The sequence below is a fragment of the Rhea americana genome, unplaced genomic scaffold, assembly GCF_003343005.1.
Source record: "Rhea americana isolate MKP2758 unplaced genomic scaffold, rheAme1 scaffold_296, whole genome shotgun sequence".
NCBI classification, from domain to species: domain Eukaryota; kingdom Metazoa; phylum Chordata; class Aves; order Rheiformes; family Rheidae; genus Rhea; species Rhea americana.
In genome coordinates this window covers 110,541-131,340 of record NW_028186419.1, presented here as the reverse complement: position 1 = coordinate 131,340, position 20,800 = coordinate 110,541, and the positions used below count along the sequence as shown (strand labels likewise).

General features: G+C 38.5%; 1 protein-coding gene across 6 annotated transcripts in view; it reads left to right on the top strand.

Annotated features, from left to right (window-relative positions):
• Positions 1-1,805: 1,805 nt before the first annotated feature.
• Positions 1,806-20,800, top strand: part of FAM13C (family with sequence similarity 13 member C) — a 126,375-nt gene continuing 107,380 nt past the window's right edge. For all 6 annotated transcript variants that reach the window (XM_085309335.1, XM_085309341.1, XM_085309336.1 and 3 more), the window contains exons 1-4: positions 1,806-1,864; positions 2,000-2,209; positions 3,961-4,144; positions 10,121-10,256. In XM_085309335.1, the coding sequence (XP_085165461.1) occupies positions 1,840-1,864; positions 2,000-2,209; positions 3,961-4,144; positions 10,121-10,256 (555 nt within the window). In that variant the 5' untranslated portion in view covers positions 1,806-1,839. The remainder of the gene's footprint in view (positions 1,865-1,999; positions 2,210-3,960; positions 4,145-10,120; positions 10,257-20,800) is intronic.

The following is a 20,800-nucleotide window of genomic DNA, read 5'->3' as shown; positions in this document are numbered from 1 at the left end:
TTAGATTACCAGGGAGGCTGGTACRATGCTGGCAAAAGTTAACACAGGCTTTTCGGGGTTTTAGATTAAATCTGTGTCTCATGGTCACATGGATTGTAATACAGAAATTGTAGGCTTATGGGGGCTCAGAATGACCGCTGCAGTGACATGCCACTCCTCTCATCAGCCAGCTTTGGAAAAGGTCCTGCTTAGGGCATTGTGGGATGTCAAAATCTACTGCTTTTGTTTCTGGCCTTTTATGTTCCTCTCCACTGCATTTTAAGCTGTATTATTAGGTCATTCTCTATATGCAAATTACTTTCCAAAGTTATACACAACTTAGTGTGTAAACAACAGCGAATAGTTTAGTTAATTGTCGTTAAGAATGAGCTGTATGCTCCTGTGTCAGCCTGCAGCAATGCTGACTGAATGCCATATGGTTTTGGATTTTAGCAAACAAGACCTCAGATGACTGAGTTCTGGAATTTGTAATCTAGACTTCTGATTGGCATTTGAGAACATTAAAGCTAACAAAAAATGATTTCAAAATAAGCAATAAAAAGCTTAAACTGCTAGCTATTCTAGCAGTAATATTCTTTAAGCATTTTTATATTATAAATAGTCCTTTCAGTAGATAAAACTGTTTAGAAATGTCACAATAACAGAGTGGATATATTTGACAGTTATAAAATGCCCGTAGTATATTTCACTTCATTTAATTTGCTCAAGCAGGGCACAGAAAAGAGACTCTTCCTAGTACATTAGTTGGTAAACACTAAGCTGTGTATTGTGTAGGCTTTCAGTGCTGGTCAGCTTTTCCATCTGGTGAGATGATAAAACAGCTTCTGAGGGCAAATTATTCATGTTTTCTTTTGTATATTTTTACATCAGTTATTGGGGTAAGAACATCAAAAATAACCGGGGGAGTAAAGATTAGAACCCAAGAAGCTTTTCTTACCAGGGAAGTCCATGATTGCTGGTTAAATTCTTGTTCTGACTCTATGAATCTTGCATTTCTTTCTTCATAGATTGAATAGCTGAAATACGAAAGTTATGCACTAGCATTAGGTCAGCCTTTGCCTGATGTGTTAGGGCTCTGCCCAGAGAGAGGGGTTCAGCAACACATCCCTCCCCATGCTAAACAGGGCGTTTGCCCTGATCCAGACACCCCATTCCTGAGTGGTCTAGCCCTCTGACATTCACCTGTTGTAAATACAATTTCTTTAGCTGTGTTTTAGAAAATTATGTGGGGGTTGTTTCATTTCAGGAGTGGTTCAGACCCATGAGTGCATACATATGTAAAGAAAATGTTTTGTAATTCAAGGGTCTTGTAGTTTTAATAAAGCAGTGCATTTTTCCTGGAGTATAAGTAGGAGTGGAGAGTCTTGCTGCAACAAAGGTCTGGGAAAGTTTAGAAGCAAAGTAACAGTCTCCCGGGTCACATGACAGTAAGCTCTTGTTCTTTGGCACTGAACAGGGGAAGACTTCTAGCATTTAAATTTTGGACTTGAGCAGATTCAGGCACCCATGGGTCTTATTTGGATCTATCCAGTTGCAGGTCTTACCTCAGCTCTATCGCTGATATTATTATTTTAGGAATGCGTAGTGGAGGTAAAATCTGTACTAAGATGTCTAAATGAAGACAAAGTAGTAGCTAAAGTGTAATGATAAAATCCAACTTCTGTTTATTACTTATCTATTTTTATTCCCCAGAAATCATTATCTTCTATTCGAGTTAAGCAAACAACAAATAAAGTCACACCAGATCTCCAGTTCAAAAAAGAAAGTGCATTTGGTGTTTCTCTAGAAACTCTCATACAGGATGCACCACAATGTGGAGTTCCCTTTCTTGTGACACAGATGGTGGAATACCTAGAAGTATTTGGTGAGTTCGTATTTTCTGTTTTTATAGTTGTTAAGCTCTCTTAGATGAACTCTTATTTTTTGCTTTTTGAGGTACAGTACTTATTGCACAAGTAATGCAACCATTGCCTGCTGTTTTATATTTCTTGCCAAACAGGTCTGGAGCATGTAGGTATATTTCGAATCAATGGCTCAGTGAATACAGTCAAGGAATTGAAGCGGAAATACAACCAAGGAGAAAAAGTAGACCTTATTAATGATGGAGATGTTGATTCTGTTGCCAGTCTACTGAAACTCTTTCTGAAGGAACTCCCCGTGGCTGTTTTTCCAAACCACTTATGTGCTGACTTTCTAAAAGCTTTCCAAGGTATGGAATGAGCACCTGCCAAGGTACTGTCCGTTCTCTAACGGTTACAGATATGTTCTTTGTATCTTCCTGGTAAGAAAGAACTTAAGAGTTACCTTAGCCTGATAATGATGTTTAATTGCTCTTGATGGACCTATCTTCCATTATCTTTGCCTAATCCCTTTTTTGAATTCATTAACACTTTCAGACTTCACTTGCCATCCCGTGGCAAGGCATTCTGCAGTCCAGTCCTGTATTCTTTGAGGTGGTACCTCCTCTGCATGTTCTCTTTTTAAACTTGATGTCTTGCCACATCTTGGAATACCATTTCTATTTTTAATCTAWTTTTAATCTCTTTTAATCTAATCAGCATTTTAAGACTGTTCATGCCTTTAGATATGCATGCCTCACTTCTGTCTTCCAAGCTGAACCCTTCCTGTCTATTTATTTGCACAGAAGTCCTTCTTTACATCTTTGTTCCTACTTTTTTACTAGTTTTCCTTGGGCAGCAGTAAGTGGAGTGGCATGAAATATTTGAAAAGCAAAGCCAAATTGGGTGCCTCCAGCAATATACTGTCTAGTTCCATATTCATATCTATAATTCTTAATTGCGGAAAAGCAAATAAAACACTGCCACTAATCACTTAGCTAATGCTTTCAGACAATTGTGCCCAATCATTTTGACTGATAACTAATTCAGCTGTTTGCATACAAACAAGAAGAGTTTGTGGGTTTGACTGTGGATTGCTTTTGTTCAAACTTCGTCTACTAAGTGCCATGTTATGTCTATGTTAAAAAACAAACAAACAAAAAAAAATAAAAAAAAAAAACCCTTTCAACAGCTGGGAAAGATATTTTGCGGTCACTTTGCTTTGTTGGCTCTGAACAGTTTTGCTCAGTTACTCTTTTTGGTGTTTTTTTTTCCCCTCCTCCATCCCATTTTTCAGATAGTTTATTAAAAGATTGAACAATACCGGTTTTGGCCTTTATGGAATATATTTCTTAGGGATAGWATTGCCCTTTAAGGTATGATTTGCCATTCACAATGTCAGAGCCTCCCAAATAGGTCCTGGAGATCTATTTGAGCATCAGCTGCTGGTCATTGAGCAGTACTGTGTTTTCAGTTCTAGTAATCCAGGAGGCTTTATCATATTAATTCTCAACTGGTGATCAAAGAGTTGTATATGAATGCGTTTTTTGGCTTGGAACTCTTCCTTGAAGAATGAGAAACAAGGAAATGCTGAATATCCCCATTTAGATTTTTAAGCATCTCTTGTGTAACTATAGTTGCATATTTATAGAGCAAAGATGCTTTGAGACTGAAAGCTACCAATTAGTCAGGAAATGAAGACTGATATGGAGCTGAAAGGGTACAAACTGCTTATTTCTCTTAATGAGAATCATGCAGCATGTGCCAAATCTCTGGGCAGAATCAAGGCTGACAAACTTATAACACTTTTAAATTGGCTTTAAGGATTAAGGTTCACAATTATTGTCTGCAACTCCATTTAAAAAAAGCACTGGATTCTTCTGTAGTAACAAAAGAATAGCAGAAGCATAGTATATAAAGCCCAATATCTGTAAAGTCTATGACACTTAATGTGCAAAAATAATTGTCAAAACTGAGCGTAGAAATTCTTCATTTAGTACATTTATTTTTTACCTTATTCTAGTATACTTTAAAACCTTTTCTAGTTCTGTAATCATGCCAGTCTTTGTAATCATGTTATTATTGGGAATATCTATGTATGTTAATAACTTATGTTTTAYAGAGCATGAAATCAACACAGCAGAATGTATAAAGAATCTGAGACAGTTACTCAGCAGCTTGCCCAAAGCCCATCACAGCCTCCTTCAGTTCCTGGCTGCTTTCCTGTTAAAGGTATCAACACACAGCGCAGTGAATTTCATGACTCTGGAAAACCTAGCCATTGTGTTTGGGCCTGCTTTTTTTAAGTGAGTACTCTGCTTCTATTTGRCTATTTTTAGTGGTGCTACTAGATCACACTTAAAAATAAGGCTTTTAGTCACAACTATTCATCTAACACTAAGTACAATGTTTTGAAAGTTAAATGACTATATGATGTATTTTGGGCAGATAAGAACAGACTGAGCTGGCTGATCACCGTGGYTCTGTTAGGCCCTTGAAGTATAGAGACAGCTTCAAGTATGAAACCATTGAAGAGGGATTGGGGGATGGAAAGCCCTCGGATGAGAAGTATTTCTGTTTTCCTAGCAAACCGTGTGCTAGCTGTGGAGGCTACGTAGTAATGACATTGATTCTGAGAAGTCAAGACTGATTCTGACCTTTTAATAGCATTTGATATGATTGAAAGAACTCTTTTCTATGAAGAAAGAGAAGTATTTCATTCTCCCCTCGTCAAGCAATGTTTGGATATGCCGTTGCCACCAGAATGCAAGTTGCTATCTGAGGGGGACAGAGGCTGCCAGAGCTTGCAGGTAGTAAATGTTAAAAAAAGAAGGATGGCAGGGCCTATGTCAGACAAGTCAAGGTAGTGAGAAGAAACAGCCTAGAGTGGTTTTGGACAGCAGTGGATTTTCCAGTGAAACTGGAATGATTTAGTTCTTTATCCTGTCCTTCATGTTAACACAAGAGGATGTTAAAATCATCGTACCTGTCTTGCAGTTTTGCAAGCAACCTTTTTTTAGTGGCTCATAGCCATTCTAGCTTAAGGTGAACTATAAGCCAATGCCATGTTCCATTATTTCCGTGTTAASAGTTGATATTTTTTTATGCAGTAATAAAAGCCTTGCTAATTTTCACTTTTCTGTATAGCAAGGAAAGTAAGTTATTAGAAAGATACATTCAGCAAAATTAATACCAAGTATAATAGAGATCAATGTTTTGTGAACCTATTAAACTTTGCTGCTGTTTCCTGAGGGCTTCTGCATTTGCCTCTTTTTACCTGCTCCATAGGCTTATTGCCAGATGTTGTACCAGTTTATAGTCTTTGCAGGTATGAATTAAAGAGTGTGTGGTAGGAGTTATACCATTCAGTCCTGTGAGAATATGCTTTTACCATGGAGGGCGTTTAGTGATGAAGCAGAGCAATTACAGAACTAAAACCTGAGTTCTTTAATAGCTGGGTGCTAAAATTAGAAAATTGTTGTAGGTAGATAAGGCTTACTTCCAGTATCTAGATTAGTTGGATGGTGATATTTTTTGGTCGTAATATATAGAGGGCTGATGCTATGAGGCCTTTTCCAAAAACCTGTGCTCTTGACCCCGGTACTAACTTGAAAAAACCAGCACTGCCTTCACTCTCCTGACATCAGGCCCCCTTCAGCATCACATGGGCTGTGTGTGTGTGCGCACGCACACAAATGAACACACACGCACACACACAAAGTACTTGATTTTATTCCTTTACCTCTGTTCCCAAGTTCATTGAAACTATACAGTTGGTTAGAGCGTGGTGCTGCTAATGCCAAGACTGTGGGTTCAATCCCCGTACGGGGCTGTGCTGAGGGTTGGACTAATGATCTCCCGAGGTCCCTTCCAACCTTACCATTCTATGATTCTATACCCACTGATTCCTCTATTTCCACAGAAGAAGAGTCCAGTAGGCTATCTGGTTGATGAGATGGTTCAGTTTTTAAGCATCTCAAGTGGTTTTGGGAGATGATCCAGCTACTTCTCAGCATGCCCCTTTGTTTTTTTGAAGTATACTTAATGCTAAAGCAAATGTTTGGGGGCAATGACCTGACTGAGAGGTCTTGAAAACAGTCAGCGTCAGACTTCCCTGGTTTCTTTGCTAGAGTGACTTGTCAAGACAATTCAGCTACTATAAATAGAAGTGCATCTGCCCTCTTAACATTATCTCCAGCTTTTTATAAACATCTTGATCTCGCCAGCTCTGGAGAGAAACTGGTAAATCTAGAGCTGATCTCTTTTTGAAACGTATAGCTAGTGTTGCCCTTTCAGAGTTGCCTCCTAAGATTATGCAGAATCACCTTTTTGGAGTTGGGTGTAGGGGCAGAGCCTTGCAACTGTCATATTGAGATTCAATGAGATTGTTGTAGTACTTCCTGTGAAGTGACCTAAGGCTTCTAATGATTCAGAGTAAACTATTTGTATCCTTCTGAATAAGAGCAAACTTTAAAGGTGCTCTAATGCAGCAAGCCAAATCCACCAACATAGAGAATGAAGTCATACGTTTCCTTTATGTCTTTCTGAGCAAGGTTTATAGTGCAATTAACCAGAACGTTATTAAACATTTGGCATCCAAAGTCTGAAAGGTAAGACAAGTTAAATAGCCATTGCTGTATTTATTAAGTTAAAGCATGAAAGCTGTGGAAAAGCAACTCCATGTCTAGTTTGCTATGATGTATATGCCATGCAATTGTTGGAAATAACCTTTTGGGTCTAATGTTAACTGCGCTTAAGACACTAACTGCCATAGGTGTTAAAACTGTTCTGTGTGTATTCTGGCAATTTGCATCATCATGCAATTACTTTTCCCTCCTTTGACTTTAGCAAAGCAAAGCAAAGCAGAGTAGATTATATAACCCTCCGTATTTTAAAGTGTTGATCTATTTATATTCAAGTGTAAGTTCTACCTATCGTTATCCCCTGTCTCAATCTGTTGACACTTATATCTGTAGAGACCTGTCATGTCTGTATACAGTTTCGGTGAAGTGACTGAGTTTGAATATTCAGTACTTGGAAGATGGAACATATATGGGCCTTGGGGACACAAAAGTAGAATATAAAACTTGCTGCTGATTACACTTTACAAAACTAAGCTGCATATCCTTCACAGTTAGTAGCTACAGTAATTGCAACACACAAAATATAAGCCTTAGTACAAGTATTAGATTGGAAGTCTCATTACAGAATCACAGAAAGCTCTTATTATCCTGAGTTTTAAATGCTAGAGAACTAGTATCACTGTTCACATGGAAACAGAGTATTAAACAAACTCTCTCCTTTATTTTTAATCTGTTGCAGCACCTTACTTTAATGCTGCTTGTTTTGAATCTTTGGTTGAAATAATCTTCATATTGGAGCTACTCTGTTATAATATTTCTAGTGTTCATACTTCCTGTCCCTGTTCAGGGTGATGGGACCCAAAGCAGGAGTAAGACCCAACGCTGGGAATAAGACAAGGTGGTAAATTTCAGGAAAAGCATGACTGAATAAAATGTTATAGTTTTGCTTCAGTTATCTTGGCAAACCACATCTTCCTGGTTTCTTCTGCCAGCCGTCCTCCCTCATGCTATTTTTCTCCCTGAGATACTAAATAAAGCTATCTTCACTGTTGAGTAGTTGCTCCTCCAGCACCTCCAAGATTGCGTTCCTTTTCGATCTTTTTACCCTGGCATCTTCTTCTTATCTTTTGAGACTTCAATCTTAACATCTGCATGATGCCACATTCCTGTTCTCACCTTCTAGTATGTAAGGGAACCAAAAAAGTAATTCATGGGTCAGGTGTCAGACTGGCTACTGCCTGGACTTTCTTTGCTAAGCTCTACTCTTAAACCACCTTCCACTATTGATATCTTTCTGCTCATCCTGTGACATATTTATTTCTATTGCTCTTCATCCTTCTCTTATCAGCTGGTCTTTCCTCGCACTGGTGCACTTGTTGTTTGAGGAGAAAGTGTTTTATCAGAGATTAGACTGATACCACTTGAATTTCTGTGGGTACTTTGTTATGCCTTATCTTGGTAAATCGATTTCTGCTAATAATGTTAATAAGCAATTGTTCCATGAGTGCATAAAGATACTAGCCAACTATGTCTTTTCTTTCACGCACTTTGACTTATTCTTTCTGTAAATTTAGAGACTTGCTGGCCTGATGTTCATACACAAGCCAGCAGAAATCTTAGCAGATCTGAAAAAAGCCAAGGCATAAACTCTGGATGTTTTAGCTTGCATTTGCGGCAGAGCAACTTTTTGAAAGATCTCAGTTCTCTCAAGGAAATCAGTAGTTGATTACTGTTGATCAAATTTTAATCGTTCTCCCTTGTAGTGAGTGTGATTTACACTAAAAGCAATTATGGGGTGTGTGTGTGTGTGTGTGTGTGTGAAGTGCAGAATATACCTAATAGCTGTGCTCTTCCTATTAACGCGTTCCTGGGTTCAGCAGTGTGCGAGTATGTTTCCTCTACTGCCAGCCTGACAATATAGCTATGCTGCCTATCAGCAGAAGTATCCAAAGAGGCAGTAAGTGATTGTTTTACTAAATTAATTGGAAGTCATTCTGTAAATGTGGATGTGTATTTTCCACAATTTGTGTTATTGATATATTGTCACCCATGACTGTCTAAGGATGAGAAGACATTGATATTTGGAGCTAAGTGGAGAATCATACCCCAGAGTGCGGCTATGATTTGTTTTAAGTTGAATTGAGAACATGACTCTTTCTTCTTTTATTTCCATTGTGATTGAGAAGTAGGTGCCTAAGACATAGGCTGCTAGTAAAGGAAAGAGGGCTCCTGGCAAGAAGGGAGAGAGAGCTCTTTATCCTCACAAACAACTGTGGAGTGCTCCTGGCCAGTAAGGAGTTAACAGTAGGTAGAGATGGATTAGGGAACCAATGTGTAAGTTAAAGAGGCTGAAAAAGAAGGCAAGGAACTAAAAAGATTGCTTGTATGGCTTGTAAATTGAGGGTGTTAATATTTGGATAAGCTATGAATAATCTGTTAGGACTGCTTTATGCAGGAATGGCTGTTGCACAGTGAGCCAGTACTTAGTGCTTAGGACTTTTTTTTGGGGGGGGGGGGGGGGGGGGGGGGTGGACCATGAGTATACTCTGAGAAAGAGGGATCCAAAAAGGAGAAATGACACAGTAGTTTGTCCTGTAAATCTTTCTAAGTTCATACCTATTTATAATTGTATTTAATTCTACTTAAACCATCCTCATTCAAAAGGAACCCAAACTCAAGTTCTTACAGAGACAATAGTAAGTTTATAAAAGAGTAGATAAATGAAAGCACATGATCTGAACCCAGTGTGTATATTTTTACTTTAAAAATCACAAATGAATAACAAATATACTGCCTGATTTGACAGACAGAAGAACGATTTGTGCATGTCTGCTTTAATCTCTAGAGTTTATGAATTTCTTGTTTAAATATTAAAATTGTTCTGGGTGGAATTGAGCTGGTGCAGCGTGGCTGAGGAAGCTGGATTAGTCGACAGCATTTATGTAAATGTCCTCCAAGCCCACAGATGGTTCATGAGGTGAATACATAGTTTCTTCAGGAAATGAGATTACAATTCCACATAATGAATACCCTGACTTTAATTAAATGATTCCAACTTGGACTATTTGCAGGTATAGTACAACTACTACTTAAAAACACACATGCATGCACATATGTGCAGACACATGTGGAAAACATTGATGCAAGGATCCAATGTTCTAGTGCATGTGACTGTAGTCTGTGAAATCATAAATCTTTGCAGTGATCAGATTTTTACCTAGTGTTTTTTCCAGACAATTTTGACAATAAGATATGATTCCGGTTGTTAAATTTCACCCTTGTAAGCTAAGCTGGAACAGCACAACTCTCTTCCACCCCGAGAACAATTTCTAAGCCACTGAGTGGTGGCAGGTTCCTGGGATTTTTTGCCCTCTTCATCCTTGATTTTTATGAACTACATGGCTGAATTATTACTAGGTTCTAGCTATTTTCTTATGCTGCCTCAAAAGATTCAATGTAATGTAAACCACAACATCAAACTGAGACTTCATCACTGTGAGGCTACCAGCATTATGTTTCCACCAAATGAAGACAATCCTTGCCCCAGTGGTCACCTTTTGGAGATGGTACTGGAGCACCATTTTATCCAGTCTCCCAGCTGGCTGCTTTGCTGAATTATTAAGGGTACTGGAGGGTTCCCTGGGTGACTAATCATTTACCTGTGACCTGTTAAGCTTAATCCACTTGCTCTTCCCTTAGGATCCCCGTGAGTCCCTTGGCTTGTGAAGAACAAAAGCTTTGCAATAGCTTCCTACTGTATTTGCTTCAACACTATGAGATGCTTTTTGTTGATTTGAACCCTTGTTTCTCACCAAGACAAGCAGACGATCCTCAGGTAAAAAGTTACATTAATTGATTCAGCAAGGAATTGAAAGTGTTTTGCTAGATTATAACCTACAGGTGCAAATGTATTTGCTTATGTATAGAGTAATGAATGACTATAGCTTGTTGCCAGCAATGCAAATATTAGTTGCATGCCAAAGCTGGAAGGGAAACATGAGTGTTTAAATTTCTGATTTTGTAAAGAATGCAAGTGGAAGAGTGAAAGGTAAAGAATAAATTCCCAACTTCTTCCACTTGAAATATCTTTACTTCATCAATGCCACTGGATTTTTCTTCAAGAAAAATACTGTGTGCGAGTTTGTGTGTGTATGTTTGGCTGTACATTGGTGAAGCAGGAAAGCCAAAGCAGAAGAGTGAAATCCCTCTCACCTTTTCAAAAGTCAGTGAGTGTTTCAACCTCTCCTTGGACATATTTTTTCTAAAATGACACAATACTTTGATTCCTTGTTTGCCATGTTTGTCAAAAACCTCCTGGTGAAAGAAGAATGATAAACTAGTTAACAAGAAATTTTTTATTGGAAAAAAGCTTGAGGGAAATATAGTAGGAAAACCTGCATTCTAATACTGCACCATGAAGTTACCACACGTTCCTGCAGTCTAGGACTATTTCAGTAGTCCTAGCATGCCGGATCAGGTGAAGTGTTATGAGAGATTTGCACTGAGTGTAACTCTAGGTCATGGTGCTTGTGTTTGTGACTCCTTACTTCCTCAGCTTCTCTCTCCACATATCTCTGATAAGAAAAGCCAGTGGACTTCTAGTACAAAGTGACATTCAGTATTTATAGCATATTATATGTCCCAGAACAGTACTGGGACTTTAATACCTTGTGTCTTGCTTCTTGGAACACCTCTTTTAAAATAATTCCTGTATAACCTTAGGTGCAACAGACAAAACATGCCATTATGAGAATGTTTCTGAAATACTCCTCCTGTGTTACAGGATATGGCCCTAGTCTAAAACTAGGGCTGTTTAATGGAAAACAGTGTTGGAGCCCACAGGCTCCCCTCACACTTCTCCACCTAAAGATGGCTGATGCTGATACTGTCATTGAGAATTCCTGCAACCTGTACTCAAACGATTATCCAAGATCAAAATGTTAGCTATCCCATTATATCTGCCCCAACGTATAAAACTAGGTAGAGTAAGAAGCATCAGCAGCTAAAGGAAGCTGGAAGGAGTTAGAGAAGCCAGGAGCTCTGGCTTTCTATTGCAACACCTTTGTTTTAGAAGCAACTTCACTCCCTGTAATTCTGCAAAATGTCACAGTCTGTCTGGGATTGTGGTGATGTGGGAAAGAAATCTGCTGAAAAGATCCTTTCAAGTTCTTTAATAAAATCCCAGACAAGGCATAGCCATGAGGCGCTCTCCTGCTCTGAGGTAAACTTATGAAAGAAATCATATCTGTGGGTGAGAAGGGAATTCAGTCCTCTCTGGTTGATCTTGTTTTTGTAATTTCTGGCAGGGAACCCAGCACATTGGATAGATATCCTTCATCATTCATAATATAACAATTGCTCAAAGTCTGTTAAACTGGAAACATTAAAGTTAGGTTTACAAACTAAACACTAAAAGTGTATGCAGTAGTTCCAACAAAGTAAGCAAAAAGTGAAATGGCAAACCTGGCATAGATCCCTTGTTGCTTCCTGGAAATGAAACTTGCTTTTATTGGCTGTTTCTCTTGAAATAACTTAAAGCAGTTACATTGCTATTTGTGTCCAGACTAGTGCCTCGTTACTGCCTTAGATGCTGCCCTAATTAGTAGAGCCTTAACAAATTAAAGCCATACTAATCTGGCAGGCATGCCACGCAGCTAACTTGTACTTTGCCTTCAGATCTGTAGTTTGTAGCCTGAGAAAGATAAGAGCCACTGCTCCTGGGCAGAGCTCATAGTACGCCTTGAAGTGCTGAGAGTGTGCAACAGTAACAGTCCCTTTCATCCCGTCTACTCTACCTCTGCAGTCTGATTCAGGATGACTGAATCGAGGAAGAAAATTTTGGGAAAAAATGAGTTTTTCAAAGTACCGGTCCAGTAGTTCAAAACTATTACTCTATGTTGAGTTGTAGACTACGTACACCCATCTCTTCCATCTAAAGATAATGGTTTAAAAGATAAATCTAAGCTACTCTGTGTTTTAGTCTGACCTCTTTCCTGTCACTGTATGTTTTACATCTTATTTTTTTCTTCTTAATATGTAGTTGGAATGCTGTAAAATTCTGACAGACTTTTAATGTCCCCTAGCGTGTAAAGTGATTCTGTAATCTGTCCTAGTTCACAAGCTGTTTTAATACTGAACTGATTTTCCTGTTTTATTTAAATCATTCTTAAAAAAGAAGTTAGACAATTCAGTGTTTGTTTTGACCTGAGGCCTCTCTGATAGTTGTGTTCAACCTGAAGCATGTCACTAACTGTGTTGAAAGTGCAGATTAGCTAAGCTCCTGTAATGTAATTAAATTACGAGTCAACCTTGCTCATAGCATTTTGTCATGCTCTTTACTCTCCTCATTTCTGAATCTTACGTTCCAGATAAAGTTGACTTTTGCATCTAGACGAACAGGTTTTTTTCATATCCCATTTCTGTACAGAAATCATAGAAAAATGCTTCCTGAATTATGCATGCTGCCTTTGTCCTGCTGACAAACAGAAGCTGACTTTGTGGGTGCGTACAAGCCACTGCATGCCTCTCCATCAAAGCATGGGATTAACTAGAAGGAAAGCCTACTCCTTAAGGAAACTACGTTCATTTCTAGTTTTATTCCTTTATCCTTTATGCGTGTTTCACTTTACACTAGCAAGGCTACAGGGACTGCCTGTTAAGTGGATCCTATCTATTTAGTCCCAGCAGTAGTGGAACCATGTTATAAATCGAGTGCAAAGACCCTGGGGGCTGGTAAAGGGAGGGGACATCCTGTGCCAGGGAAGCTCTTCCCTAGACCTGCAAGTCGGCCATGGCCACCTCTGAGCTGGTTTCTGAAACTATGCAGCATGGTTTTGAGTTGGTTGAAATGCTGTAACTAAGTATTTCAAGGAGACTTTATCTATTTGAATTATGGTTTTGTTGGGAAGGCTTTTGTGGTCTAGAGAGTTTTGACAATCTTGGGGTTTTGGCCTCTTTCAAAGAGGAAGTGCGTGTTTCAGCATTAATGCAATTTTGTGAAAACATGTCGTGCCTCCCTTTTATCCGAAGTTGCCAGAAAAAAAGAATTGTGGTCTCCTAGATAGACTGTCCTCAATTTAGAGGATGGCTAATGACTTAAGTGTCATGACTTAATTTTCCTTTAGTAAACCCATGACAATGCTTGTGAAATTAGTTGAAATCTTCAAAACAAAACAAAAACAAAAAAACAAACCAACAAACAGGAGCTCATTATTCTATAAACTGAAATTTCCAGGTTAGATTAAAGTATCTTGTCGAAGTCATTTCGCCTGGATAGCAGAACATTGCTCCATTCATTTTTGTGGCTATAGCAATATTTACTTAGTTTAAACTGGTACAGATCTTGACTATTTTTTTCATTTAAGTTCTTTGCTTAGCAAAGAGAAATTTTAGTTGAGTTTGCACATGAACATAGCAAATCCCATATATCCCACATGAAATGCCGGGAGATTTATCAATGCTTTGGAGGGACTGCTGTTATGTTATAGAAGGATTTCTTTGTATTACTTCCCCTTCCACAAAAATGTGTTTTTCCTAACCTTTGTAAATTTAGCAAAAGCATGGACTCATTTAACATTAAGTTTTAGTTTTGTGTTTGGGTAATACCTAAGCCAGAAGACTGGATTAAAAAAATGCCCTACATTTAGGATCAAAGTAGGACCTGGATCACCACAAAAGTTGTGGGCAATAAATTGTAAGGATGTAATTTTTCTTCTGGAAAAGCAGTAGAGTGTGTTTTACTGATTATAGCCATAAGGATTTGATGAAGTGCACTGTACCCTGGGTAAGTGTGACAGAAAGCAAATGAACAAAGTGAATATGCCTGCAGCATTCACTACTAGTTCTGGATCTTCAGTGCCAGAGCCTATCTGCCAGTGGGAGAGGAACGGCACAAGTAAGGTGGTGTTTCTGTGCCAAGCCCGTGACTTGCAGCGCACCTTCCTGTTATTGGCAGTCTGTATCTCTAAAAGGAGGGATGTACCTCGTACCCGTTTTTACCAAGCAGCGACATATAGAGGGAATGCTGCTACCTTAATGTTTGCTCCAGCATTGCTGGGGAGTTCTCCAGACAACTGCTCTGGGAGACTGCTGTTGGATTTTAACTCTCTTCTGTGACTTACTGGAATTTGCTACTATCTCCTTCTCTCTCTCTCCCCCCCTTTGCATCCCCAATACCTAGTTTGGGGTTTCTTTGGCTGGTGAAGGCTGCACTAGGAAAGAATATTGGCAGCAGGAGGTGTACTGCATGTGATGCGAAGTGTGCCGTCAGCTGAGCTTTACTGCTGCGAGTGGCTTGAGCATAGAAGAGGGTACTTGGTCTGATTGAAATCCTGTTGGTCAAATTCAAATCCTGTGGTTTTGTAAGGGATGTGCAAGAACAGAGGTGCAATGATCACCTTAGCTTATTACAGTCTTCTGTCACTGTCTTCTGTCATTCAGTAATTCAAAATGATATAAAGTGAGTGGGAGGGGAAGGTCTTTCTAAAACTAGTCACCAGTGTATACCTTTCCTGCCTTGGAAAAATGTTCATACAGAGACTTGCTGAGGAAGAGCTGTCAGCGGAGAGCTGTCTGGGTTACTTTTCAGTCTGTGAATGCTTATGCTCAGTTTTGTTGTGAACAGAACATCTGAAAAGCCCTACTGTAGTCGCACTTGCAGAGTTTATATTGATTACAGATTAAGGAGTATTATATGCAGTTGGTGCAGGAGAGTAATGCTTCGTATGTTTAGAGCGGCTGCTGGTTGCTGACTTTGCTTACTATGGTCATCTACACTACCAGGAAGAGAATAATAATTAATCGGCTGGTTTCCACATGGGGATGACAAAAATTTCTACTTTCAAAGGAGCTGTGTGGTCTTGCTCTGATGTGCTAAAAATTTACCACCAAACCAAGGACTTGTGGCTCTCAGATTTTCATATCTCAGGTCTGCAGTAGACACTGAAGCTGGCTGAATTTTCTTCCACTTGGTGTCAGCATTGTTCTCTGTCACTCCCAAGACGTATTTGCTTTGAACATAACTCTTTAATATGTTTTAGTTTTGAGTACCTGCCTTAAAATTAGGTATTACGTTTCTGCTAATATAGCAGAGCATCAGCCCATCCCTTTCTCAGAGAAGCGTGAAGGAAGGGTATAAATTCACTTCCAAACCATTATGAAATGCAGGCCGCCTTTATTTTATTTTATATAATGTCACCTTTCTTTCCTTATCAAGATCAACAGTAACATTTGTTACCGCTTTTGTATTCCTTTTCTTTGGTGTACATGAGCAACTTGATTTATTCCATCAGGACTTTTTGCCAGAATAACAGCAAAGGAAATTCATCCCTTGGGAAATTAAAAGTATTTTTACTGAAGGGCTTGTGATATGTAAGCATTGAAATATTTCAGGCTTTTACTTGCCATTGGCTATAATAATGAGAGAGAGAGAGAAAGCCATTCTTTTAAAGCCTTGGTAGTCTTTCAGTTCATGCAAGGGTAGGGATGGGAATGGGAGAGCTTTACAGAGAAGCAGACAAGCAATGTAAAATAAAAGTCTAACCTCAAAAATTTCATTGTCAGGAAAAATCAGAAGAAGAAAATCCTCCTAAAAAAAAAAAGAAAAACCAAAAAAAAAACCACTATAGTCTTCATAGAAACTCAGGGCGTCTGCTAGGTGGAGCTATGCAGCAGTGAATTTAATAGGCATATTCTCAATCCACACCTTCCTCTCAGGTCCTTCCCCCCTCTGCTTGCCTCAGTTCCAAGACTACTTTGTTCCTCTTTAATGAGTTTACAAGGCCTGTCCCAGCGAAGATATAAACATGCTGAAGTGCTTACATAGGTTTTTTTTCTTCTGTAATTTAATTGTTCTTTAGTCCTATAAAACTAAAGGCTGCAGAACTTGTGCAATATCAGCTGCCAGGAGCATATGATGAGTGTTTAAGTGTAGCTGCATGAAGAAAGGCATGGCTGAATCTTGAAAGCATGCAACTGTCTTACAGCCTAATGCAGATTCACTCTCTCCCAGCTTATTTGGGATTTTCCTGTAGAGTTTTTAGTTTCTTTGTTTCATGTCAAAAAGGAAGTTGTGTTCATGAGTCTGCATTTCAGTTAAATAGTTTCTAGAGCTATCAAACTAAATACTGGGTACCTTTTCCTATTGCTCTGAAAAAGGAAAAGGATGAAATATTCCTATAATAAAAATACAAATGCAGCAGACCAAAAACATGAGAAACGAGAGGAAATGGATGGCAAAGATGCATGCTACTCCTGTTCCCCAGGGTTCTTAGCCCAATATATCTTTATTTTCTTAAATGATTTGTTGAAAAAATAGGAAGGATTAACCAGAAAAAGAGCCTGTAAAAATATTGTGGAAAAATTATCATGATGCTTCAGAAAGTTTTAGTAGGAACAAATAACACCTCCTTACGTGCTTTTTTTCCAGATGCGTTTCTAGTCTGCTCAAAGGCCATTTTTTATTTTAAACAAACATTATTGCAGTTCAGCTTTGCACACGCAGGTTGGCCTGTGTGGTTGATCACATGGGCTATGGAAGCTGAGAGTCTGTCAACAGCCTTAATTCTGATCTTTGAATTTCTGCTGACCATCTTCTCTAAGTAGATGTTGCACTATTCCCTGAAGACTGCAGATGAGCATGCAATGATTCTGGCTAGTAGGGAAATAATAGCTTGGGCCCTAGGCTGTTCTGCCAATGACTGGTTAGTTGCCTGTGTCTGGAGATGATCACGTTAAAGGATATTAATTTGGGCTGAATTTTTCCATAAGCATTTATGAAGAGAATGAGCAAGTCCAAGGACTGCTGCCACACCATCCAGCCTCCGTTTCAGTGCACCGCTGGAAATATGAGCAGGAGCTGCTGCTGTCCCCAGGATTCTCATAAGAGTAGCTGTGGGAGCTCAGCTTTCAGCTCTTTCAGGAAAGCCTTGTACCACCACTGGTCCTCGGGGAGCGTGGCCTGCCCTGCAGAAGGGGGAGGAGGGGAGTGCCGATTGCCAAAGCCACGGTCAGAAACTAGGAGTTAAACTCGCACCCTTCTGTCTGTCCCTCTGGTTGGCACCTGGCACTAGGAATTTCCCAAGCAAAGGGATGCTGGGGCCTCTCTGACTGTAGGCAGGAAAGAGGCCTCTGTGCCAGGTCAGGATACAGCCGATTGCCCTGTAAACATTGAGGATAGGCATGCTGGATAAATAGGTGGGTGTTAGTAGAAGACAACAGGAGGTGACGTTTCGTCCTAGTAGGATTTCTTTATACAGCCCAAACTCTACAGCTTTAGGGTTTTTTATGTTTTATTTATATATATTTTGTCCCATGCAAAGCATTAAGCTGAATGGGACTTAATTAGAAGAAAAAAATTACTATAAAAAAGAAACCTTGATATACCGAAGTGCCTACATGATGGTTTTGATATTTTCATTGAACATTGGAAAACAAGTGAAGAAATTGTGATTAAAGACTCTTCCTCCCATATTGTTTCAGTTATCAACCTTCTAATTCTGTTTTAAAATTCACTGGAAACTGTGTGAATATCTTTGAGCTTCATAATCCTTTTCACTAATCAATACAGGAGGACCATTCAGCAATAATAAACAGTAAGCTAAACTTAAATTTATACTGTACATTGTTATTCAAATCCGTACAGTACTTTTAAGTATGCTTACCTTTTGCATATTTTCACTAGCAAAATATAGCCATATATCTACTGCTCAGTTGCAAGGAATGATGGATGAATGGAGTATTTCCGTGATTAAATATCTGATCGACTGCTTTACTTTTCTTCCAACTTTTGCTTTCATATTCTGAATGTTTAGTCTAGGCAAATTCCTACCTATTTTGCTAACCATTTATATTCCATAATGCTTTCTAGGCTTAAYCAAAATGTCTTGGGCCAAGGGAGGGAGCAAGATAAATTTATCTTCAAAATTAATATTAAATTGGCTAGAAAACGATATAGAAGAGCTGCATCTATTTAATTACCCTTTGTAACCACTAAGCATGGTTCACATTAGAAGCTTAGGCAACTTGCAAAAAATGCTGCTGACAAACCAACGGGCTGCTGTGTTGTAGATAACAAGTAAGCTGAGCATGCTTTCTTTTCACATGCCTTTAGTAATTTGGATGTTACAAAGAAAATAGTCTTTTCATCTTTATTCTAAATCTTCCAAGAAGCTTCTAGCAAATTTGTAATTGCAGGCAGACATGTCAGCTAAAAGAATATCCTTCTTGATCTRCCTTGAGTATGAGTTATTAGCAGCAGAAAATGATGTTCATTTCTTTACCACCTTATCACCTGTATTCATATGGTAACAAGTGCACTATGCTTTCTGACCAGGGAGAGCATAAACAGATGAAATCTAAATCCAGATCCATGTAATCATCATTCTTTCTAAAGTACATTTTTTTGTAATGTCTACAACAAAAAGGAGAGGAGGTGAAATAAGTTATGCTTAAAACTCACAGATAAATTGTTTCTAAAATGTATGCTTAGAATTTTCCTAAATGGTGATTAGGGGAAAAAAAAAAACAAAAAAACAAAAAACTCCCCAAAACTTTGCAAGGCTTTGCTCCAGTTTCTTTTTTTAAGCCCTTTGCTAAGATTTGAGATACATATTTCTAATTTTTGTTGTTGCATTTTCTTCCAGTGTAGGGGCTGCCTTATTTAAATAAAGAAGTTCATACTGAGTCAAATTAAAAGAAAAAAAATCAAAATCTTTTATATACATAAAAAGAGGATAACATTTTTAATACTAAGCTGTTTCTCTTGAAGCTTGGCACTGCCATGACCAGCCTGTAGAAGGAAAAAAAAAACCTCTCCAAAGTAGGATATGATAACTTCAGCTGAAGGACAGAAGACCTCTTAAGAATACTGAGGGGAATGGTGAATCTCTTTAGTGCAGTTTCTTCTCACTTAAATACTACACTATGTGATGTTCCCTTCTTTGGAATCTTTAAATACCATGGATTTCTTTTTCTAATCTAAGTTACCTTTAGAGTTGAAGGGTTGCTACTGCCCCTGCCTGGTGTTCTACTCTGACTCTTTAATTAGTTGAAAGAGAGGAAAAAATTACTAGTGAAAAATAGAAGAATAAAGTAAATATCAGCTGACAATCACTTCAATGAAGAAGTTGCAAGTGGTGTTGTCAACTGACCCTGTTGTAGGTCACTTACTCATAGCAGCATGTTCATTCTGGAAAGTGCAACAATCCCTTTAAGTATTCTCCTTCTCAGTCTCTCAAGTTTTTTCCCTTTTTAAAAAGTGACAATATATTCTATCCTTTTTTGAAGCTCTTGATATTACAAAGTAGGACAAACACTGGGTCTTAGAGAGATCTTTTTATGTTTATTTTTTGTTCCTTATTTAATTAAAGCTAACGGGTCAGAGGAGTGAAATGAATTGAGAGGAACAGCAAGGTTTCTTCCATACCACCATGCATCTCAGCCTGGTTTTGCATAGGCAGCTCTTGTTGTGAACTTTATTTTGTAAGAAGAAAAATTCCTGGAAAAATCRTTGGAAAATCCTAGAAAATCAATGGGTCGGTGCCTGGATATGCTAGTAAAATTGTTAYTCCTGTACCTGTATCACCTCTGCTTTGATTTGTGTAGGTGATGTGGTGGGTCTCCCTGAATAAAGCTACTTTGACTCTGGAATGATCTTGTGAAGAAGAGAGTACTATTCCTGAACTAGGAATGCTTTCAAGGCATTTTGCAAGACAATATTTTACTTACGGCAGAAAAGATACACTTTTTACAGACAATGCCAGCTTACTGTTTTCTTGTGCTCGACACATACAATAGGCAACCTTCTACCCTAGTAGAAGCAAAGAGCATGTGCCATTGTGGATAGTGCTATGCCAATCTCATTACTCTAGGTGGTGCTTGGATATTATTGTGGGAAGCTTGGAGTATCTTAGATAAAGTGGAGCGTACATCTTGAATTATACAACGGTGATCTCTTGAATTTTTTACAGGGTATCTGCATTTTATCCTCAGGCAACAAGTCAACAAATTTAAACCAAAACAGCTCTGTGAAGCAAGTAAATCCAAATTAGTATATGGAGTATGTGGAGGCCTTGTCACTGAATATTCAAGAAGGAAGTCTGTCTAGTAAAAGCTGCTAGAACTATAGATAGGAGTTGTTTATGAGGATTAAGTCTGTCAAGTGAGAGTTTAGGAGTTTGCTTTGTTTTGCTCTGTTTAACTAGTTGTAAGCACAAAAGGAAAGGAGGACCCTTGTCATTTTGAAGGAATAGAGCCTTAGGATCTAAATGAAATTCTAGGTCAGACAAGGGCTTTTAGGTTAATCTCCTAAATAATAGGAAAATTCTTGATTTGACACAACTGTGAATTCCATTGGTTTTCTGATTTGCCTTTTAATATAAG